The sequence below is a fragment of the Dermacentor silvarum genome, chromosome 3 (genome assembly GCF_013339745.2).
Source record: "Dermacentor silvarum isolate Dsil-2018 chromosome 3, BIME_Dsil_1.4, whole genome shotgun sequence".
NCBI lineage: Eukaryota > Metazoa > Arthropoda > Arachnida > Ixodida > Ixodidae > Dermacentor > Dermacentor silvarum.
The window spans coordinates 227,395,537-227,420,305 of record NC_051156.1 but is presented as its reverse complement, the minus strand read 5'-3'; the positions used below and the strand labels follow the sequence as shown (position 1 = coordinate 227,420,305).

At 46.5% G+C, this 24,769-nt stretch overlaps 1 protein-coding gene across 5 annotated transcripts in view; it reads right to left on the bottom strand.

Moving 5' to 3' along the window:
* Window positions 1-23,580: 23,580 nt before the first annotated feature.
* Window positions 23,581-24,769, bottom strand: part of LOC119446827 (LIM domain kinase 1-like) — a 72,023-nt gene continuing 70,834 nt past the window's right edge. For all 5 annotated transcript variants that reach the window (XM_037711390.2, XM_049664446.1, XM_049664443.1 and 2 more), the window contains one exon: window positions 23,581-24,524. In XM_037711390.2, coding sequence (XP_037567318.1) covers window positions 24,290-24,524 — 235 coding nt within the window. In that variant the 3' untranslated portion in view covers window positions 23,581-24,289. The remainder of the gene's footprint in view (window positions 24,525-24,769) is intronic.

The window sequence follows — 24,769 nt, the reverse complement described above, 5'->3', positions numbered from 1 at the left end:
GGGTACTGGGACTTTTCATTCATCAACATAGACGGTCGGACACTACCCCGACCAAACTCCGTAAGGTGGGGGACCAGGTGGGCCGCATGGTCCGCCAGGTTTCCAACAAACGTTGGGATTGCGGTGCAAAGACGCTTTGCGGCTGGCGCACGCATTCGTGGCGAGTCGAATCTTGTACTCCTTACCACCACCTTCGGAAACAAGACGAGGATGCACTCGAAGTCATCCTCCGCAAAATTATTAAGAGAGCCCTCGATCTCCCCGTGAACACCTCCAACCAGCGTCTCCTGGGCCTGGGCATGGTGAACACGTTCCGGGAGCTCCGAGAGGCTCACTTAACCAACCAATACACACATCTCTCTGACATTGTCGGGTCGCCGCCTCCTTGCCCGAATACACATCCAACACACCACCCTTATGGAAGAGCGAGTACGACTTCCTTTCGAGTGGAGATGCGCCCTCCACGCACGCCCTCTTCCTAACAACATGACACGTGAGGACCATAATGGCCAGCGCCTGGCGGGGGTGGAAGCCCTGGGCCGCCATTATGGGTCGAAACCCGGCACTTATTACGTGGACGCCTCCGGCCCACACCACGGGGAATGAATGGTACACGGCCGCAGTCGTCCACCAGTCCAAAACAGTTAACGGGCTCACAAGTTTCGAGCCCGCGACATAACTAATGCGGAGGAGGTCGCCATTGCACTGGCTTCTACCTACTATAATTCCAAAACAATTATCTCCGACTCGCGAGGGGCCTGTCGGAACGTCGAGCAAGGCTGGGCTCCATATTTAGCCTACCGATTACTTCAAAATTGCACCTAAACCCCGCTCACCGGAACATAGTATGGGCTCCTGCTCATATGGGTCTCGAGGGGAATGAGGCAGCCGACGCCGCCGCCCGCACACTCTCTTTCCGGGCTTCCTTTCTCGACCTAGGGGATCAGGATCTCGAATTCAATCCCGCGTATTCTTTTAAAGACATTATCCTTCATTATCAATCTGGCCATAGCATTTACCCTCGCCCGAGTAAAGGTTTATCTTAGACGGAGGAGCGGTTTCTACACCGTCTCTATACCAACACTGTGCTGTGCCCGGCAGCACTCAAACATTCTGATTCTTCCTTCACGGGCAGTTGTCCGCACTGTGCGGAGAAGTCTTCGGACATCTACCACTTGGCGTGGGCCTGCCCATCCAACCCAGCTATTTCCCTTCACCCCAACCCCACTCGACAGGACTGGGAGGCGACCCTGCTCGGCTGATATGACCTGCAGGCCAGTGGCGTAGCCAGAAATTTTGTTCGGGGGGGGGGGCTCAGGTTGCAGCGCGGCCTCCTCCTTATAGAATTTGTCGAGGGATCAAATGCATGAATAATAACTGCATTGCCAATTTCATTGTATATTAGAAGCTGCAAACGAATTATTGAACGATATGCACTGTCCATTAAAATATGTATGTTTTCATAACAGAATATATTCGTATTCCCCAAAAATTGTGGCAGAAATAACTGATATCAATGCTTCCGTGTTTTTTTTGTCTAATTAATAAGTAAAGAAAACATCACATGAACTTTAGAACTATTGACCCTTTTCACGGAGCAGCTTGTTTTACAGAAACGAGATGGCGCTCACGGCGGCGCGCCATACCTTTCCTCAGCGACCGCGCACGAATACGAAACCATTACCGATTCTACCTTGCTTCTGGGCGATCAGCTGTCGGAAATGCAACTGAGTTTTCGCTAACACACTGTGCTCCAATCATGCTAGATTGAATAATGTGGATTGAAGACGTGTGCAGTAGTTGGCTGCAAAAATAGTGACTGGCATGTTAAGGAATAGAATGAATCTGTGTGGCGAAGTTCGCGGACCGCTGCTGCAACTGTCCGAACGTGTTACCGGCACTTCGTGATGTACGGCTTTCCTCGAGGATACAGAAATTTGCTCATTCGCCAGCCTTGTATCGCTAACCTTCAAAGAAAGGGCTTCATCCCCAGAACGTCGGCAACAGTGAGTACCACTCGTTAAACAATGACAAAGGGAGTAGCGCCGCTTCCTGTCATAGTAAGTTTCGCGCACGTTATCTATACACATCTGTCCAAATGGCAGGAAAACTTACGCCCACTCTATCGCCGACGTATCAAGAATAAGTGAATGGACGCACACTTGAATATATGCGCACTGTATACACACAATAAATGACGGACTACGCCTATGGCGCACCAATGGTCGAAGCTGAATGTTTCGTGACGGTCCACAAGAGTAAGCAAGTTACTAGCTGTAATATATATTTGCTACAAGGTATTACAATGTACAAAACAGCTACGTTTCAAGCCTTGTGCGCAGCAAGAACAAATCTATCGGATTCGGAACTGAGTACACCCGCGAGCGATTAGGCAGAAAATAATCAGATAGCGGCCGCACCGAGGAACTTCACTGAGTCAGAAACAGACACGCCACTGCTTCAAAATATTTGGCGAATAAAGAACAAAGAGCAAAACACACTAATCCTGACTGAATTCATAATCGCAAAGCTTGGAATGCATATTTAGCCCCGCTTTTAGAAGAAGCACCATATAAACTGCCTGCGCCGTTTGGACATAGCTTAATCAGCTCCGAAAGCGCGTTTGCATGTTCTCTGAAGCTGTGATCAAAGCTTCGTGTTGTCCACCTAGTCACCGTCTACGATATCTCCGAAAAGTTTTCTAAGCCGCGCCGGCGTCATAAACTTCCATTGTAAACAAGGAGACAACGGAGGCAGTTCAGGCAAGCAATGGACGCGTCACCACGTGATCAAATATGGCAGCGCCCACAGGATCGCCGCGAAAAGGGTCAATACCAGTTCGAAACCAGCAAAGCAGTGCATGCAGCTTGTATGAAAAACGTAAAGGCCATGAAATGAATAAGTTGAGGACACATATTTTGATGAATCTTTGTCATTCAATAACCTTGTTTACATTTTTGTACATATGCAACGGCCAGGAAGAAACCTCAATGACGCTATCCCTCGTTGCAATCGATTGCGCAGGAGCAGCTGTAATTCGTCGTGTATTGTAATTACACCGAGATAATACTCGCAGCAGTGAGTACAAATAAAAAGTGCGAGTTCTGCAAAGTATATATATTAGAAATGCGAAGATAGAATGGAATATACAAATGCGAAGATACAACTCGCTAAAGGGCAAAAACAAAAACAAAAAAAAGAGTCGCTGGAAACGAAGTTCACTGCTTGTATAAACAAAATCTCGCAGTAAGATATTTAAAAATACGTATGAGTCTCGAATAAATCTACGTATTTAAGCAAACGTCAGTGTATATAATGCATCAAATACGACAAATAAACATGTTGCTCAGTCACAGATAGTATACTTTGCGCACAGAAAGACAGATGATCCTGGCAAGAACATAACTATGATCGCAGAAATCGTGATATGTACTTGGGCCATGCAGTTGCAGCGGTCGCGGCAGTGCCATGTGGGTAGAATAATAGAGGAATAATGCATAAATCAGTACGAAAATGTGTAATTTAACTGTCTGCACAACGCCAACAATTATTCTGCACCCAAAATTAAAGGAGGGTATTCCTTCGTTTCAAAAAAGAAATAAAAGCAGGTAGCTGAAAAGGAAAGAAAAGGACAAACGAAGGCCACATATGATGCGGTAAGTTGAACTACCCAATATCCGAGTGTTTTTGGCGAACGCCGCGTGGGCCGGGCTTTCAATGAGCAAGGTTGGTCCAAATTGGTTATTGGTATCCTCGTAACTTTTGTATTCGCGTGATAATTGTGATCATGATGTTAACTGCTAGAATAAACGGCGAAAATTTCTGCGGTTTTAAAAGCTAATGAGCGGTCATACGTTTTCATAATTAAGAACTTATGGACCTGAAGGAACAGTGCTTTTTACTTGCATTGATTTTTGCTGCTTCGCTATCTAAAGGACAAACTTCTCTCGGCGGGAAAGTTGAGCGAAGCGGTCAATGACTTCGGACACGTTGATGCCGACGTCTCTGTGGGTGTATAGAAGCGCCAGCCTAACCATGCGTTCCACAGACATTGTAGAGTGCAAGTTGTTTTTTAGTAAATTCTTGTTAAAAAATATTCTCTCTGCGCTGGCAGTGGTCACTGCAAGGGTGACTAGAAGCTGCAGCAGTATTTACACATTTACATAGAACCTGCTGTCGTAGTGAAAGATGGGCATGTATTCCGGTGCTAAAACCTAATACACTCCCTTGATGTCGTTGGCATACTTGTTTACGTACCTTGCAGAAACAGTAGGCTGTTCGATTCCAGCGATGTCCGTCGTTTCGTCAGGAAGTATGGAGAAGCAGCCTGCTTTTGAATCTAAGCTTTCTTTGATAATGTCACCACAAATTTCTATAATTTGGCTTTGTTCGTCTGGGCTTAAATACGAGGCAATACTGGGGCAACTTTACAAATGGTTCTTCAGATATGTATCTCCACAATCATCTCGCATGCGAAGAAGCACTCTCAAAATGCCTGTATTTTCAGCAGGGGCATTGCTTAAATCCATAGGGCCCCTGTCCCTGTGGCCACGGAGAGCCAGACCTTGTCGCCCGCAAAAAAAAAAAAGAAAAAAAAAATCCTCAATAATAGGCCGTTCACTTTCTTCTGTTTTCTCATATTTTACTTTGCCTGCCCTGGTCCAGCTGATCAATCACATTGGGCACGCTCCCTGATAATGTTTGGATAAAATTATCAGCTGCTAGCTGACAGTCACGGTGATATTTAGTATTTTCGTGTATGTGGGAGATTGCGAGCGCGCGCTTCCATTTATGGAATGGCTTGGACACAAGCGTTCCAGTGCGCGCATGGCGGCCCAAGTTTATAAGAACATTAGCCCCATAAAGTTCTAGAATTGAAAATCTTTTAAAGCATGCCTTCGGAAATGTCAGCGCACCTTTCGCCTCAAATGTTTATGAGAACTTTATACCCATACAGTTTCGTAATTGAAATCCATGCGCTCCGTATATTCGGCGGCCACTGCGAGATGCCGCAACGCGCCCGCTCGCTATCGAAAAGCCGTTGAAAGTTTGTGCTCGGATGGGGCTCCTTGCGTTACGTGACTCCATGTGCAAGGGCGTTGTCACGAAATCCAGCCCGAGTTCGCAATGTTCGTGCCGAAATGTCTTTTCGAGCGTGAAAAGGACATTGTAGACAAAATCCAGAATGATTGCCGGCGTCGGTGGTAGTTTTAGTCGGCGGTGCATGCCAGCACGAAAAAATTTTGGGGGGGGGGGGGGGGGAGGCTGAAGCCCCATCAGCCCCCCCCCCCCCCCCCCCCCTGGCTACGCGCCTGCTGCAGAACGCGTACGGGCAGCGGCCGACACCATTGGGGTCCCGTACGCGTGTTTCTAGGTGGTTTCTTTCGGCAAGGGCGCTCGAACGCAATCATATGGTTCATGTGAATGCTTGTTCTGTATGGTGTAGTGGTTACGACGCTCACTTTGAGATCGGGGGTACCCGTGGGTTCGAGTCCCGCCATGACTACAACGTTTTTTTTTTCTTGGTATCACCATTTTATTTTTTTTCCTCTCTGTTTGACGGTATGGTCGGTTGTAGCCCGCTGCTGCGGCGGAAGCCGCAGTGCCGGGCGCCGGCCCCAACGACCGCCGCTTTGGGGTGTTGCAGAGCGCAGCTTCGCAACACCCCAAATAAAAAAAATACTGCTCCAGTCAGGTAGACTGCTCCCTCCCTGATAGTGAGATTATATTTGGATCATCAAAACAGTGATGCGTTTATTTAGGAATACCATCAATCCCTTAACAGCAGCCACAGTTGTGCCTTGTCACCACCAGCCCAGCGTGTTCTCCGCGTTCTCCGTTCCAACGGCGGCGGCTAGAAACATGGTACGCGCGAGCGGCGCATGGTGGCGCCAGCGGTCGAGCACTGGGCTTAGGCGCAAATAGAAATACGCGTCCCGTAATATTTGTAATGACCGGGCCCTTAAAGACCGGCTCATGCATACCTCCACATACTTGTCTCTTTTGAGAGCAAGAAGAAATAATCTTTATTTAAAGTGCCGGCACTTTGCTTTTAGTGGCCTCGGGTGTCGGCTCGAAGTCCTTGGACTCGGGCGGCATCTTCGGCTTGCCGGACGGCCCAGAGCTGGTCTTCCAGCTCCGAACTTTTCAGGGCCGCCTCCCAGCGGCGGCGACGCCGACGGAGAAGGTCCCCGACGGCCCCAGCAGCCGGAGCAACGGCGGGAATGAGCGAGCTCGAGGCTTCCTTTAATCCAGTAACGCCTGCCGAGAGCAATAAAAGTTTTTCACCACCACCACCACCACTCAAGCACGCCAGAGCTGATAACAAACGCAGAATTCGTGACTCAGAAGAATCGCCTTCGCTTGCTGTCGACCATGGAGGAAGGAAAAATTTGGCTGTGGCTTAACTCAGTTGTGCCTGGGTGTGCGTATAGTGAGAGGTACGGTGAATCTTATTGTTTAGCTTGGTTCTCTCTACGGTTACATCTTTATCGTTTAGCTTCCTACGTCACAAGTGTTTAGGTTTGGTTGTTACCTCTCGTTAAGTTATAGCTACTATAAAGACTAGACATTTTTAAAGTGTAACGCATTTATTTTGAAAGTCTTCATCTTGTTGTTTCTCAATTGCCACAAAGACGGCCCGATGGTTGGTGAGGCGGGAGGATAAGGGGTTTTCGTCCAGTGACTTGAACACGTTTCGGGTGATATCCTCATCTGAATCCACTCGCCTGGCCGCTTCGTAATTACGACGCTTCTCGAGCGTGCGGCTCGTTCTTCCTCCGTCTCCTAGGCTCGCTGCCTCCTCTTGGTTTCGTTCCGACGACGAAGCCTGGGGCGCTATAACGTAAAATGATTTCAAACTGTTTTGATTCCAATTGCTGCAATCAGCCTCCACGATTGGTCAAAACATTTTCGGGCCACCCCCAACTTCGCCTGTCTGTCACGCGACGTCACGAAAACCGCGATAGCTCCCCATCTGATATAACGTGTACACACTGATTATGCATGATTAAACAACACAAAGGAAAAATAATCATTCCTGATTCGACGCCTTTTCACCATTAGCCCTCTGCTATTGGTCCAATGTTTTCTGGCTGCGCCCACTTCGCCTGTCTGTCACACGACCTCACAAAACCGCGAAAACTCACCACGTCAAAGCGACGTGTACGCGAAACAAAATGCATTAATATGCCGAACAAAACTGAATTTTTTTTAATAGCCACAGATTGCCCCGTTCCGAAAGGAGTAGAAGATGGCTGCCCGCCGATCGCTCAGGCCCTCGCTACTCGCGCCTACTTTCTCGGGTTTTACGTGCCAAAAACCAGATCTGATTATGAGGCAAGCCGTAGTGGAGGGCTCCGGATTAATTTTGACCACCTGGAGTTCTTTAATTTTGACCACCTGGAGGGCTCCGGATTAATTTTGACCACCTGGAGTTCTTTAACGTGCACTACAACGCAAGCACACGGTCGTTTTTGCATTTCGCCTCCATCGAAATGCGGCCGCCGCGGCCGGGATTCGATCCCGCGATCTCGTGCTCAGCAGCGCAACGCCTTAGCTCACTAAGCCACCGCGGCGGGTGCCGGTGAGCATGTATGTATTTATTTGCAGATGTTAAACCATTTTGCGCGGCAGTAAAATGTTATCGAGCCCTTTCGGCATGCATACGACATCGCTCTGCCAACTCTTCCTTGCTGAGGATCCGTTTTAGCGACATTCGTATCCTTCCGTTGCACGCCGCCGCGATTTTCGACCAGCCACCGCAAGCTAAGTAAGGCGAAGCGGACCAATCGGAGAAGCACAGGCTTTGCGTGGATCTGACCCGCCTTAACAAGGTCATTCTGCGGGAACGCCATATGTTGCCCACGGTCGAACAATGCCTTGATCTTCTGGGCGAGGCCACTGTTTTCTCAAAGTTAGATGCCACGTCCAGCTTCCACCAGGTCAAACTGTCTCCGGAGTCACAAGAGTACACCATTGTGATTATGTGGATAGTGGCGTGCGGTGGCGAGAAGACCTGCTTCGAATGATGATTGTGTTGTGGCTACAAGAAGAGGATTGGTGATGATGGTAATGGAAGATGACGACACGTGCCACGAACGAAGAAGCGACACGAGAGCACGCAGAGCGTGAGAGCGAGCGGCAGCCTCGAACGCAAGCTCGCAAAACGGCGGCTCCAGGCTCGAGGACTGGCGACCGGGCGTCCTGCTACCGTGCGGACCTGGTCGTGGATCCCGCTCGTGGCTCTGCTCTCCTGTGGACCAGCGGCCTGCTGTGATAGCGGCCTGGTGCAGTGCTTCCTGCTTGGACCGGGACGCCTGAGCTACCAGTCTGCTGAGCGAGCCCGAGGACTGGCGACCGGGCGTCCTGCTACCGTGCGGACCTGGTCGTGGATCCCGCTCGTGGCTCTGCTCTCCTGTGTACCAGCGGCCTGCTGTGATAGCGGCCTGGTGCAGTGCTTCCTGCTGGCCACCGGGGCGCCTGAGCTACCTGTCCGCCGACCGAGCGTGCCGTTTTAGCAGCCGAGGCGTTGCAGGTCAGGCGTTACTGGCCAGCTACAGCAGTGGCCTGGTGTTCTACCGGCCTGCTGTTTTTCTCCTGCTTCCACGTCGCGACAAGGAGCGGCGTGGTGCGACAAGGTGCGGCGCGACAGCAGCGACGTAGCCACAACGACGCTCCACCGTCACGGGCACCGCAACGACGATGCATACGGGCGAGTTTTGCATAAGTGCTAGGCACGTGCTTTATATGGAAGGACAGCTCCCGAACTATAGGCCACGTGCATGTGTATGTAAACTGTCTGTATCGTTTAGCGTGTCTGTATAAAGTCTGTGTTTCGTGTAGCAAGCTCCCGTCTGCCGTGTCATTATTAAAAGGATCCTGGGTCCAATTGGAAACCGGCGAGTTTGTCGTTGTTTCCCTCATCACAATCTGGCGAGCCTGCCAGGATCCGCCAGTGACATCCTATACGCGGAGACCGGCATTCGGGTGTGTACACGCAGCACTAGACATCCGATATGGATTTAGACAAGTTAGCCACCACTGCAGCACAGTTAGGCTTGTCTTACGCTGAACTTCGCGAGTGGGTTGAAAAAGAACAGGCTAGGCAGAGGGACGAACGAGCAGCTGAGCTAGAGGCAGCCAAAGCAGCAGCAGAAAGTCAGCGGTTAGCCGACGAAAGGCAGCGACAAATATTGCAGCTGAAGCTCAAACTTCAAGAAGGAGCGCAGAGCGAGATATCCGCCCCAGCCGCGCCCGTATCGTCACCAAAGCTACCCTGCTTCAACCCCCAGAAGTTACTGCCACTGTTCGACGAACGACGTGACGACCTCCACGCGAATCTCCAGAGGTTCGAACGCGTAGCCACTGGACAGTACGAGGCAGGTTGTAAGCTTGCAAACAAGGACAGAAAGGCAATGCATATAAAAGAACTAATCGAGCTAGGCGAGAGCATGGGACTAGAGAAAGCGGAGTTAAGAGACTGGGTGGAACATCAGCGGTCATTGGAGTGCGAGAGGCGTGCTGCTGAAAGGGAAATGGAAAAAGCTCGCCATGAAGTGCAGCTTCAAGCTGAGCGAGTGCGTCATGAAGAAGAGCTATGCGTCCTCAAATTGCAGATCGCAGCTGGTGAAGCGCTCACTAGAGCTATGACTTTCGGCAGCATGACTCCATCCGATGGTGAAGGTGGTAATGGGGTTATTGCCTTGTCTTCCCCGCATCCCGCAACCAAGTCTTTAGGTTTGAAAACGGGCGATGAGGCGGCAAAAGGTTGCTTGACGCGTGAGCAAGCAGTATATGCTTTCCATGATCACGAAGCTCACAATGTCCAAAAAGCTAATGCAAGAACTGCCCTAAGTCACAAAGAGAAATCGCAAGAATGTAATTGTGACTTACTATCAATGAAGTCTTTAGGTACTGGTTGTTTGTTGGAACCATGCACTTCAATCATGGAGACTGCTCCACAAACGAAAGTTCATGTGAGCCCCGTCCTCCATGACACAAAAGAAGACGCAACTTTGTATTCTGGTATAACCAGCGATAGAGATTGCCAGCAGAGTCACCCAGCCAATCTTTCTCAATCTAGGAGAGTGGACTCATCCATGAGTTCTAAGGAAATGCCTACTATCCAGTCAATGACCCCAGTGGTACATGATGTAAGCGTGAGCAGCCTATCTCAACAGCTTATGATAAATTCAACATGTGAGGTGAACCGAAGGTCTATCAATGAATCGCCTGTAGGTAATAATCAAGCGCGTAGTCCCTCACCTTCAAATGTGAACGGAGACGAGCAGACAGATGTTCGGAATCTTCCACTGAATCATGAAAAAGTTGATTCGTGGAATTCAACAGCTGATTTCGATTCTAAGATCCCAACAAGATTAGGGATATCAGACAATCGCTTTGTGCAAGCTTACACCAGGCGCGTAAGAGTGGCTGACCTCACACGACGCAGCACATCTGGTGTTGCTTGGCGTGCGCGGTTACCACATGAAAGACCGATAAGTAGGATTGAGACATCCGCGGTTCGGTTAATTTGGGAGCGGGTAACATAATTCAGTATACCTGCACCGGCATGCTCTACTCTGGACTCTGACACAGATGTGAATGGTTTTTCGTGTTTCTTGGACACTATTATTTTGTGCCATCGTGATTGCCGCGCACACTACTTCAGTTTTTTATTAGAACTTTGGATTGTGGTAGAACTTTCCATTTCTTTCGTGAGAACTTTGGCTTGTGTTCCGAAGTCTCAACGTGTTTTGTGATCAGTGTGTGCTCGTAAATTGTTTTGGACCACGAACTTTTCTTGAACGATCTGCACGTGCCTGCACTCATGCACATCTCCTGTGTTGTTTAGAATAGTTGGGGGCAACTATCTTAAGTGGGGGGCCCTTGTGATGATGTGGATAGTGGCGTGCGGTGGCGAGAAGACCTGCTTCGAATGATGATTGTGTTGTGGCTACAAGAAGAGGATTGGTGATGATGGTAATGGAAGATGACGACACGTGCCACGAACGAAGAAGCGACACGAGAGTACGCAGAGCGTGAGAGCGAGCGGCAGCCTCGAACGCAAGCTCGCAAAACGGCAGCTCCAGGCTCGAGGACTGGCGACCGGGCGTCCTGCTACCATGCGGACCTGGTCGTGGATCCCGCTCGTGGCTCTGCTCTCCTGTGTACCAGCGGCCTGCTGTGATAGCGGCCTGGTGCAGTGCTTCCTGCTTGGACCGGGACGCCTGAGCTACCAGCCTGCTGAGCGAGCCCGAGGACTGGCGACCGGGCGTCCTGCTACCGTGCGGACCTGGTCGTGGATCCCGCTCGTGGCTCTGCTCTCCTGCGTACCAACGGCCTGCTGTGATAGCGGCCTGGTGCAGTGCTTCCTGCTGGCCACCGGGGCGCCTGAGCTACCTGTCCGCCGACCGAGCGTGCCGTTTTAGCAGCTGAGGCGTTGCAGGTCAGGCGTTACTGGCCAGCTACAGCAGTGGCCTGGTGTTCTACCGGCCTGCTGTTTTTCTCCTGCTTCCACGTCGCGACAAGGAGCGGCGTGGTGCGACAAGGTGCGGCGCGACAGCAGCGACGTAGCCACAACGACGCTCCACCGTCACAACCACCGTCACGGGCACCGCAACGACGATGCATACGGGCGAGTGTTGCATGAGTGCTAGGCACGTGCTTTATATGGAAGGACAGCTCCCGAACTATAGGCCACGTGCATGTGTATGTAAATTGTCTGTATCGTTTAGCGTGTCTGTATAAAGTCTGTGTTTCGTGTAGCAAGCTCCCGTCTGCCGTGTCATTATTAAAAGGATCCTGGGCCCAACTGGAAACCGGCGAGTTTGTCGTTTTTCCTCATCACAACCATAACCCCATTCGGTCGTTACTGTTTTCTCCGGCTTCCATTTGGGATTGCAACTGCTCCGGAGTATTTCCAGCGGCAGATGTCCCGCATCCTGGAAAGGCCAAGCGGGTGTTGTGAACATCATTGATGATATTCTAGTCTTCGGCATGACACGCGTATAACACGACCTTCACTTGCAAGAAGTCCTGAATCGACTGACGAACGAAGGGGTCACGCTAAACCGCAAGAAGTGCATCTTCGCAGCCAGCAGCGTGAAGTTCCTTGGTGTCATTATAAGCGCAGAGTGCATCTCTCCTGATCCAGACAAGGTCGCTGCGATAGAAGCCATGCCTGCGCCGCAAGAAGTCATATAGGTGTCCGTCGGCCTCGTAAATAACATTGGACGTTTCCTGCCTCGCATATCAGAATTGACAGCGCCAATCCCAGCTTTGCTGTTCAAGGATTCTGAGTGGACTTGGGGCCACGATCAACAGACTGCATACAAGACAACAGTATCAGCTGATGCCAGCTCCTTTGATCTTGGCGCTGTCCTGTTACAAGAGCAGCCTTCCGGTGAGCGTCGACAGTCACACCAACGGAATGTCGGTACAGTCAGAGGAGGCTTTGGCTGCATGCTGGGCTGTGCTGCGTTTTGAAGAGTATGTTCGTGGCCTAAATTTCTTCCTTGCAACGAACCACCAGCCACTCCTGGCGCTCATGGGGATCATCGATGTCTACTTGCCGCCTCCGCGGATTCAGCGGTTCTGACTCAAGCTGATGCACTTCCAATACCAGGTACTGTATGTACCCAGCAAGTTGATAGCCACGGCTGACACGCTTTGACGCCCACCAATGGATGGTCCACCGCCAAGGCAAGCTGACCAAGTCGAGCTCTTTGATGAAGAGACTCTTCGCTCTCTCCCGGACTTTGTCGCCACACGTCAAGACGAGCTCCGCCATGCCAAGCCAACGATGGCGAGTGCAACCTTCTGCAGGAATACCGCACTAAAGGCTGGCCCAGACAGTCAAGGCTGCCGCTTCACGTTAAAGGCCGCGTTTACAGAGATTACGGAGAATCAGTTCTGCGAGGGGCTGCTTCTGAAAGGGGTCCACATTGTGGTGCTGTCGACTCTTCAACATCCCATATTCGATCTCATTCATGACGGGCCTCAAGGTGTTAACTGATGCAAAGCCATCGCTCGAGAGTTGGTGTGGTGGCCTGGAGTAAACCGCCACATCGAGACCCTCGTCTCTAACTGCACCAAGTGCGCAGAAAAACTCGTCCAACGCGCTGAACCAATGATGCCTTCCCAGACTTCAAGTCTTCCCTGGGAGGAAGTGGGAGTAGACCTTTTCCACGACACGGCAACTCGATGCACGCCGTTTGCAGTTCGCGGGCCGCCGGCCGACAGCGGTCTTGCTGGCAAACGGCGAGATCTGCGTGTCACACAGAGGAACTCCCTGCGAGATCTTCCTGCGGCACAGCGGCGTGGCCATTCAACGATAGATAAGTGGTCGCGACCTCGCTCTGGCGTCGCCAGCAGCATCACCCCCGCTGATCGTTCGCACCGATATTCTGAGCATGCCCCCTAGGCCTCCTCATTTCCCGCTTCTGGCCGGGTGAGAGCGACGGAATGGTGTGACGTGAAGGAGTACGTGACAGGAGCGGCGGCGGCGGCTGTACAGCGATAGAGTTACAGTACAGGCTCCCTTTAGGGAGCCTGTGCCTAGTAACTCTATGCAGCGAGTATGCCGCATGGCGCGACGCCACACTTCTCTGCATATAACTGATGATTTTAAAGGGACGCTAGAGGCAAATGTCAATTGTCGACGTGGACTGTTATAATACCATTCCAGAAACCTTGCAGCGCTTGTTTCGCGCCAAGAAAAGATTTAGTTTACGAGGAAATTATGTCCGAAGGGTCCGCATACCTTTAGCGCAATTCAAATCGCCCGCCCCGAGCGCGGAGTAATGCCTTTGCATACGCCATCACCGCCCTTTACTGCGCCGGGTGAGAGCGACGGAATGGTGTGACGTGAAGAAGTACGTGACAGGAGCGGCGGCTGTGCAGCGATAGAGTTACTCCTGTCAACGGCGTCCCACGGACGGAGCTACGGTTTTCTGCGCAAAACGCAAACGCGCCGCTGTACATAAACCGAGCCACGGCGGAGCATTGGATTCGCCACTGAAGATGCTCTTGGTCAAGTGTCGTAGACCGTTAAGGCATCCCGCGAAATCAAGTGGACGTGGCATTCACTGCAACTTGCTATTTGTGCGAGTTTCGCGAGCCAGGCAAACCTGCTCAGCACTACGCGATAACAAAATTACTAAAACGCAAAGCGCGGGAGGCGCAGAGTGGAGAAAACGAAACCTTTCGACAACCGGCGTCGTTGTTAAGGGTAACGTCAGTGAGTAGTTTTTCTCTAAAAATCAAGACAGAACTAGTTCGTCTTATAATGCAATACAATTATCTTTATTACGAGTGGTTGAGTACTAGTGACAGAATTACGAGAAATGCCTTCGTCATCGGGCCAATACTTGAATGCGGCCGGGGGGGAGGGCTATTGACCCTTTTCGCGGAGCAGTTTGTTTTAGAGAAACGAGATGGCGCTCACGGCGGCGCGCCATACCTCTCTTCAGCGACCGCGCACGAAAACGAAACCGTTACCGCTTCTACCTTGCTTCTGTGCGATCAGTTTTTGGAAATGCAACTGAGTTTTCGCTAACACACTGTGCTCCAATCATGCTAGATTGAATCATGTGGATTGAAGACATGTGCAGTAGTTGGCTGCAAAAATAGTGACTGGCATGTTAAGAAATAGAATGAATCTGTGTGGCCAAGTTCGCGGACCGCTGCTGCAACTGTCCCAACGTGTTACCGGCACATCGTGATGTACGGCCTTCCTCGAGGATACAGAAATTTGCTCATCCGCCAGCCTTGTATCGTTAACCTTCAAAGAAAGGGCTTCATCCCCAGAACGTCGACAAGAGTGAGTACCACTCGTTAAACAACGACAAAGGGAGTATAGCGCCGCTTCCTGTCATAGTAAGTTTCGCGCACGTTATCTATACACATCTGTCCCAAATGGCAGGAAAACTTACGCCCACTCTATCGCCAACTTATCAAGAATAAGTTAATGGGCGCACACTTAAATGTATGCGCACTGTATACGCACAATAAATGACGGACTACACCTACGGCGCACGAGTGGTCGAAGCTGAATGTTTCGTGACGGTCCACAAAAGTAAGCGAGTTAATAGCTGTAATATATATTTTCTACAAGGTATTACAATGTCCAAAACAGCTACGTTTCAAGCCTTGTGCGCAGCAAGAACAAATCTATCGAAACTGAGCACACCCGCGAGCGATTAGGCAGAAAATAATCCGATAGTGGCCGCGCCGAGGAACTTCACTGAGTCGGAAACTGACAAGCCACTGCTTCAATATATTTGCCGAATAAAGAACAAAGAGCAAAACACACTAATCCTGACTGAATTCATAATCGGAAAGCTTGGATAGCTTGGAATACATATTTGGCCCCGCTTTTAGAACAAGCACCATATGCGCTGCTGGCGCCGTTTGGACATAGCTTAATCAGCTCCGAAAGCGCGTTTGCGTGTTCTCTGAAGCTGTGATCAGAGCTTCGTGTCGTCCACCTAGTCACCGTCTACGATATCTCCGAAAACAGAGGTTTTCTAAGCCGCGCCGGCGTCATACGCCTTCGTTGTAAACAAGGAGGCAACGGAGGCAGTTGAGGCAAGCAATGGACGCGTCACCACGTGATCAAACATGGCAGCGCCCACGGCACCGCCACGAAAAGGGTCAATAATCGTGACCTGCGTTTACCTCACTTTCTCGATTACGAAACCTCTGTTCGCGATAATATTGATGCCGTGCTCGAGTGCTAAACACTTTTGCTTGACTTTGTTTGCCTTGAGTGTCCTTTTAGTACCTATAAACAGTAATCGTAATCATGCTCCTGTGGTCCAATTGACGACAGCTAGGTGACGTAGACAGCATCAGTCCGTAATAAATAATACAGTGGCAGCAATGACGGCGGATGGATACCCTATGCATATTCACTTCCAGGACATCTAGATACCTCGGATGTCTTGAACAGCGGACATCCCTTGCATGCGTGCGAGACGTCATGGGGACACATGGGCATTGCCCGGACCAGTAGCGCGCACCCAGGATCTCTGCCAGGGGGGGGGGGGGGGGGGGGGGTTAAATTTTTGTGCGGGGCGGTGACGCAAGCACTTTGCATAATATGTAATTTCCTTGCTTTAGCCAAAGGAATCCAACAGCAAATAAAATGCCAAATAATGACACCAAGGATGATGAGTTTTTTCCTAATTTTATTTCTTCCGCGTTTTACTCAAGGTAATTTAAGAGTGAATGAATAAATACAAGACAGTGATAGTGTGTTTTTGTTAATCAGGAAAATTCTACCTCAAGCCACCTCCTGGATTGTAATGACAATGTGAACAGAGAGCTGAAGGTACACAATCGACTGGTGGGGCTGGACGCGCGGGGGGGGTTACAACACCCGAACCCCCCCCCCTCCCCCCCCTCCCCGTCGGTGCGCCACTGGCCCGGACATGCCAGGGCCTTTTGCACACACCCGTTCGGAGACGACGATACATTGCGGGCACACGTATGCTCAGAGTCGCGCGCGACAGTATTCCACCTTTTCCGAGGCCCTCCGACAGGCACAAGCGCCATGTATTTCACTGAAGTTTCTAATGTGAATTAAATACGCAATGGAGCATACAATCGTGAGCAGGAGATTATATAAATGAGAGAACATTTATTTCGCAAGAAAACTTAAGAAACGCGCTTCTGGGGAGAGGGAGGCAACTATTCAGGTTGGGGCCGAAAAAGGTCCAGATTCAATATCCGTGGGACGTCCTTGAGAGACATCCAAAAGACGTCCGACGGATGTTCGATTTGCTTCCAAAGCGGTGCATGGATCAATATTGGGATGTGATGTAAATGTCCTGCGGACGAAGCGTTTTCAATAAGAACAGTGACGTAGGAGAACTCACGTGGATATCGAGGGATAATTATCTAATAACAGGAACTCCCAATGCCATCGCATTTACTTGAGTGAAGCATTCGGAACTGCAAGAATTATCCTTAAAACTAACGCTGAAAAGAATTATTTTTAAAACTAAAGCATGAGGCTGTGTAATGACATGAAGTCATGGAAACAATGCCGACTTGTTTGTAACATCCTTTGGTGCAATTTCAGTAGGATGGCATCATGCAACATTTATAACACTTAAAAGAACACTACTTTTCACTCATGCTCCATCCTATAGTTAACAGCTTTACATCACAGACTGTCTGTATAGTTCAGCAAACTATATCACGAATGGGGAATGAGCATTGGCGAGACGTGCAGGCCCTTGTATTGATGAGAACTTTAGCCTTGCCAATGAAAGAAGCTGCTCTTCATCTTGGCTGACGAGTAACACATTGTATGCTAAGGCATTTTATAAAATCTTTATTTTACAGGCAGAAACTAAGTGAACAGAAGTGTGACATTCAGTTAACCATACTGCATCATGAAATAATCAGGCCAGCATGGTATCTGGCAGAATTGCACAAATCTTGCATACCGTTTCAACAGCACCATCAATGCAAAATCTCCAATGAATTCCTAACACTTACGGTATATTACAGTTATGCTCCGTCACCTATTTAATTAAATGGCTAGCTTTATTTTTTACACAGCTACAGATATTTCACCTGTAACATTTTTCTTCCATTTATCTAAACAGGTATTGAATCAACTGCTTAAGCTGAACAACAAAATATGTAACTCAAAAAGAAAACAGTGAAGTTGAAGAAAATTTCATCCCTGTTTGGGAATAATATCTCGGCCCATAGAAGTTGCTACTCTAAATGAGCCAATAAGGAGGCTAGCAGCTGGCTGCACAAGGAAAAACCAATCTCTCCAACTGAAGCACTTGAAGCTGAAACACCAATTAAGCCCTGCAAAATCCCTTAATACGGGCACTGATGCATAAATAGGAAAAGTTGCCATCCACAAATAACAAATGGCTTCTAAGCAAAAACAAAAAACTTTTCTGAATTTATCTTCTCCACAATGTGGGATTTGATGGAAATTGTTTTCTGAATAGCATTTTATGCAGTCAAGCTCTCATTTAGGCACAGGTTATCATAAAGCATAGCTGCCTCGACACCACTATTTGGCCTAGCATGAAAGTATCCATGATATGCCAGGAGCACCCCAGAAAGGCAAATTTTAATTATGTCCTTGGAGAAAAAAACAGGTGGGTGGATAAACAGCTGTAGAAGCATTGAAAGTTGAGCTAGTCAATATTAACTTAATGTGGCTAAACAGTGCGAGGAAACATGCTCATTTTTTAAATAACTTAAGCCAGCTTGCACTAACCAAGAAAAAATTTTTGAATACTACTTATAACTTGGCCTAAAATATTACTGCAACAAAAAAAGTGCAAGCTAGATATTCCACGACAAGAAAAAAGAAAAGGTGACATCAAGCTGACGTGCACAACATCTATAAAAACGCAATAATGTGACTATGTGACATGGAAGAGGAATGCGACAAAACAAGCCCTTTACAATGTAAATAAGTTAAATGCTATATGTATGTACATAGAGGCACAGGGTAAATATTGTATAAAGAATGTGAAAGAAAAAGACTGAACAAGTTGTGCACCAGAATAAATAAGCTCTTCTTTACAGGGTGCAGGTTTTGATTTTTTGCACGTGCTAAAATCTGGAATAGATTACACAATTCAACACAGTCAAGCAAGAGTAATCACCAGGTACCAGGTAAGCAAGATAAAACCCCAGGTACCATACCCATCAGACTCTTTGGCAACTTTTTCGAAATTCAAACAAAATTCAGCCCCACAAAATGTGCAAACTCACAATACATAGCTGGCCGGCTCTCACTTTTGCACAGAAGCAGACGCATGTTGGTAGCTGTTGTCATGCCATATATCTTAAACCTTTGATGATCACTGTAGTTCCAGAAAGCAAAACAGAAAGCAAGCAAAAAGATGCAAAACTGCTAACAAAATTATTATGAGATACAGTCATGTCAGATGATTGATTCAGCTACACCAACTTTACTATACTTTGATGGACTGTCTATTAAGTAAGTAAGCTGTATTAGTGAACAACATTTCTGTGATGGAAAAGCAGCCACTTGAAAGTCACAAGAGATGAGAACGCAAGATGTGTGGCAATACCATCTAGCTATTCCCGCACGAGCTTGCAATGGTGGCGGTGATTTTGATAGCATAGGTTGGGTCTAGTTAATTGTTTATCAATAAAGTGGGACTACACTGCATTCTAAAGTGACCAAAGGTCGCAACCCAGAACATTTCAAAAAGTTGCACCAAACGGCCCAAATTTGATAATATACCTCAAACTTCGAGGTTTACATGCAAAATTTGCAAAAGAGAAGTTCAGACCTCATTTTCTCCAATAATAAACCATTGCTGCCATATGAATAAAAATAGGGCTTTGAAACAATACTTAACCAGTCCTGACCAATTGATTGCTGCTCCTTACTGTCTCTTTAAGGGGGGGATGCGGGGCTGAAAATTAACTTTTGAACCGTTGCACGGATATTTATGAAAAATTATAGGTTTATGTATCAGCTATCTTCTTGTTTTAACTATATATTCTACATTTCATTAATACAGATAAAATAGAAAAGAAGTTATGGCTGTCATATGGATCAATTAGACATGTGACCTTAGGAAAACTATCATTTCAGAAAAATGAAGACACACTGTTTTTGTTATATAGCTTCTAGGGGGGTTTATAGTGAGAGATAAGGCCAGTAGCGTTTCTTAAATTGCATTTCTTAACGATGTTATCACTTTGAGGCTAAGTTCAATTTTTTTGCATTGTCATTATATGTCAGAAATGTAATAATCCCTTGTGTTAATAAAAATGTTTAAATATAAAAAGTATCTCATCTTGTTGCTGACAAAATTTCAGCCCAGAAACTACTTTAAAAGCAAGTTTTGGCAAAGCAGTTTGGAAATGATAGTTTTCCTGAAGGTTTTGTTCAGCCAAAAAGCGCCGAGAAAAATGAGTTCAGAGGTTTCAGAACGCGCTATTTTACTTTAAGACCAAAATTAATGAATTGACGTGCCCTGCCCCATCGGTTGGACCCTCCTTTTCAATTCAAACCTGCTCTGCGGCAATTGCTTCAAATCGTCACTTTCTTTTTTTGATCTTCAGAGCAGTCCAATGCCCTTGACTGTGCTCGTAGACAGCCACCCAGCCAGAATGCCTTGCATTTTTAGTTCTTATTTTGCTGCATTCTTGATGGAAGGTCTCCCATGATTAAAATGCGCGATAAACTAACTTTCTAATGCGGGCATTCACTCAGTGTGTGGTTTCTCGCCTGCTCTGCAGCCATGTCTTGAGCACAGCATTCATGGGCACTCTTGACAGCGAGCGCGCGTTACCGTCACTAGAAGAGAATTCATTTTTTTGTTTTCTACAGCGCAGATTGCAACCAAGGTTGGTGATGAGCTTCTTTTTACATCTATAAATCCAAAATAAACAAAATTAGACAATGTGTTAGTCTGTCAAAAATTGCTATTTTAGCCCCACATCCCCCCTTAAGGTGTGACTGAGTACATTCTCTGTATCAATTGCAGTTTCAGAAGAGGGGAACCTTAAAAGCGCTACCATCTCAGTCATTGCTTCTCGTCCGCAAGTCCCCAATGCATGCACTAAATGGAATTAATCAATTAGTACAAACAAAGAGTGGTACAAGGAAATGCACCTTTCCTTTACAATCAAATTTAATATAGAAGCATACTTCTATATTGCATTTTATTTAGCAATATGTTCAAACCAATTCATCCAACCAAAGTGCTTCATGTGCACCTTGTGAATTAAAGCCTCTGCACAAAAGCTTGAGCCTCCAACGCACAATTCTATACCAGCTAGCCAAGCACATGGGGTCAAGAATTTCATCCATACACCATACACAAAGCACACACACACAAAAAAAAGTGCATGAACAGGCATGTATAAAAACAGTGTGAGTGCATCAAATACACCTCTAGCGTTATGTATAATGTTGTTTACCAACAGCTGTAAAAATGTGGAATGCACGGAGAAGAACAGTGGTCCCAAATGAAATGAATGTAAACAGTGCACACGGAAAACTACAATGAAATCACCTATTGGCGTTTTACACATAGTTGTAAAATATAAGAGATGTCTCCCAAGTACACTTAGTATGGAAGGCATTTAAACTTGCTGAATATTTATTTGACCGTGACAGAAAAGCCCATCTATATACGTTGAAAGATGCACTCAAATTGCCTCATTTGTTTTTCTGTATTTGTATCTGGTGGTTCACACACATGAGAACTCAAGAGCTGGCCTAATACAGCAAATATGCTATTTGTGAAGTGTAAATTTCTAATAGTACTTAAAAAAATTCCTTTTTTATTTATATAGCCATTTCTCTAACTAAAAACAAACAGAGAGTACCAAATAAATGGACTGCTGCAGAATGTTTCTTCACAGGCTAATATTAAATGAGACACAATAAAATACAATCTAAGAAAACTTGCCGTAAAGCGCATGATGTGGCAGTACTACAGATGGTTTCAAGTAGCACCACATGGTGCTTAAACACAATGAAATTCAATACATTATTTTTGACTTACCACAAAACATAACTAATATCTATACAATTAATTTGGGTGTTCAATAGGTGGATATTCAACCATATGCCAAATATGGCTGTAAACTGGGAAGACATGATCAAGTTATTCATTTCTGCTGAACAACAAAGGTAATCTGTGGCATGGCATTGAAATACCAGCGGTTGCGACTCTTGCGCACACAGATGGCGACCATGGGCCCTGCAGTGCATTCAATAAGTTATTTCTTTTTAAGTAATGGACCACTTTTTTTTTTACCAAGTTTCCTACAACAATTCTAACCTCTGAATGAAGTTGCAGATACCCCTTTCAACATCAAAATTCATATATAATAAAAACCAATGAAATACAGTGGAACCTCGATGATAAGATTCTGCGTAATACGTATTTCGTGATGACAAAATTTATTTTCTTTTCTCGATAATACGATTTCAATCGATAATACATTCAATGATACGACTTTCTGATGATACACTCCGGTTCCCCTGAAGATCGTATCAACGAGATTCCACTGTATGCCTTTTAAGTACTGGACCACTTTTTTTTTTTTAATAACTTTCCTGCAACAATTGTACTTTCTGAAGGAACATATCCCTTTCAACATTAAAATTCGTTTATAATAACATGTGATCAGCACAAAATGCAGTTTCTAATGCATTAAAAAAAAAAGAAAAGGAAAGGCTTGTTTTCAAGTAGCTGCTTTTCATTAAATGTTCTCAATATTGCTGGGAAAGCCACATACAAAGTGCTATTTCTGTAATATATGAAAATAACTGATGACTTATATGCACGGCACATCCTGGTCATTACAAAAAAGGTTCATTGCTGTGCTATTTTAAACCAAGAGGCTCACAAAGCTTAAAACGTTAACATTTTTTGACACAAGTTATAAGTGCAAGCCCAAGGTGCCTGGCCATGTCACGTATTTGCCGTGAAGTCGCACCTCGAGGTGAAATTCGCATACAACCTGAACCCCGACTTTACTGGAAAATTTTTTGCATTTTTAGTGTGGGTTTTCCAGCGAAATTAAGCTATATAGTGCTATAATTACAAGTAGTCTAATTTGGTTCAGCCACAACACAGAGGAGATGAAAGATTGCCTATGGTGAATAAGATGACTTCGCTAGAGAAGCTATCGGTACATGTTAAGACACTTTAAAGGCAGCAACAAGATGACAATGAACTATCACAGCAGGTGGGCCTTGCTAAAGGAATTTCAAAGGGCAAGGAGGAAGTGTGAAATCAGTCTACACGAAAAGTTACTAAAAACTACATATCAAACCTACTGGTAAATGGCAAGATATTTCAGGCTGGCTGTTTCACCTCCTCATGTCCTGTAAGCGATCCATTTTATGATTACACTGCCACTGTGCACAACGAAAAATACTATTAGCAATTGGACCAAGCAAGCACCATGTGGCTAGCATACTGGCTCTATTGAGAAATGTCATTGCAGGTGCCTTTTTGCATTGTTCTTGCACAGTTCAGCTTTTCTGGTAGAATGTTTGATGAAAAAGAGCAATCATTTTTTACTCCAGCTCACCTGTCCCAAAGAAGCTTGCTTTGCCATTCTTGGCCTTCACACAGTGTTAAGGTTAAGTATGGCACAAGTGGAAAGCACACACAAGTGAAAGAAACCACAGGCTCCCACCTTCGTGCATGTATGACCACGTGCATTTCACTCAGTGCCATACTTAACAGTGCGACTAACAATCTTGACAGATTCTTATTTGAAGTTACCCACAATGCAGTAACTTCTCTATGTGACAGCATTTCACCATTTCAATGATCTTGCATGATTCCATAAATGCTTGCTTATTACCATAATTTGTTTTTGGTTACTGCAACAAATGACATCACCACTATCAAAGTGTTCCTCACAATAGCAACTGCTACACGTAGGCATTTTCTTCCATTTTGCATTGTGAATTACCATAATGGCAACAACACTAAGACAAATGATCTTTGGTTGTACAGTTTTCGAAAGAATATAAAATTTAGTGTCAACCCCATAAAATGTTTGGTGAAGTAGAAATTTCATGCATTAGCTGTCTGGCGCTCAAAGCTATGTTGTAGGAGCAACTTCAACGAATTCTTTTATGCTGGTATCTGACAGTACTGCTTTAAAAAAAAAAAAAAAAAGCACTGCAAAGGCACAAGAGAAGTACAGGGATTCGGTGTTCAGAACTTGTAACTTCTCTCTCTGTCCGTTGTGGTTTTGTGTTTTCCCGTTTCTGTGAACTTGTACCAACTCATCCAGTTAAAAATGGCACTGCAGCACTGGTTGGGCAGCGGGAAGTCATAACATTGGTAAATCTATGACAGCTGTGTTTAAGAAGGTGTCCATTTGTCAAACTGAATAAGTCTAGTTTTATGTTTGGTTGTCATTTGAAACATGCATGGACAACACTTGCCTCATACATTCTTGCTTAATTGCCATGCATCACTGTGATGCAAAGGATAACCAAGCTAAGAATGAAGACAACAAATACATCCTAACTGAATATACGCATCCTGCACAAACTCATCAAAAACATGAGGCAACAGTTAAAAAAAAGAAACATAGAAGGGCACATCATTCAATTAACTGACGCCCATGGTCAGCCTTCCACTATCTCAGAAAACAGACATTTTTGCACGGGCAAAGCACACAACATATCTATAGTTCAGTTCCACAAACACTTATGATGTACAGAGCTAAAGTGAGCACTATGATGAAACACTGGGGTGAAGTACCAGAGTGCAGCAATTTAGTCCAGCTCCAGTGATGACCGTGGCGAATCCAATGCCTGCTCACTGATGGTTCTCAGGGGAGACCGTCGGCACTCAGGCGGTGTCATGGACTCGGGTGTCGAGTCTGTGCTGGTCACAACTGCACCCTGGTAGTTAATTATGTCCCTCATTAGTTCTTTGGGAAGGGGGCTGTCCACTATAAGGTGCAGAGATATTCCTTCCAGCCATTTCTGAAGCAGCTCAAATGGTGGCCTGCATATCAAAGAACACAAAGAAATATTTTCACGTGCTCTTTCTGTTTGTGGAGTCATGATATGGGCTCTTATAAACAGAGCCCAATGAAACTGCCAAGTACTGTTCGGATAAAAGGACAAGATTAACTGACAGTAAAGGAGTAATACAAGAGGTGATAATAAGTACTTAGATAACAAAATAATTATGTAGACGACACTAACACTTGACTATTACCACTACACATGCCTGGCGACATATTGATA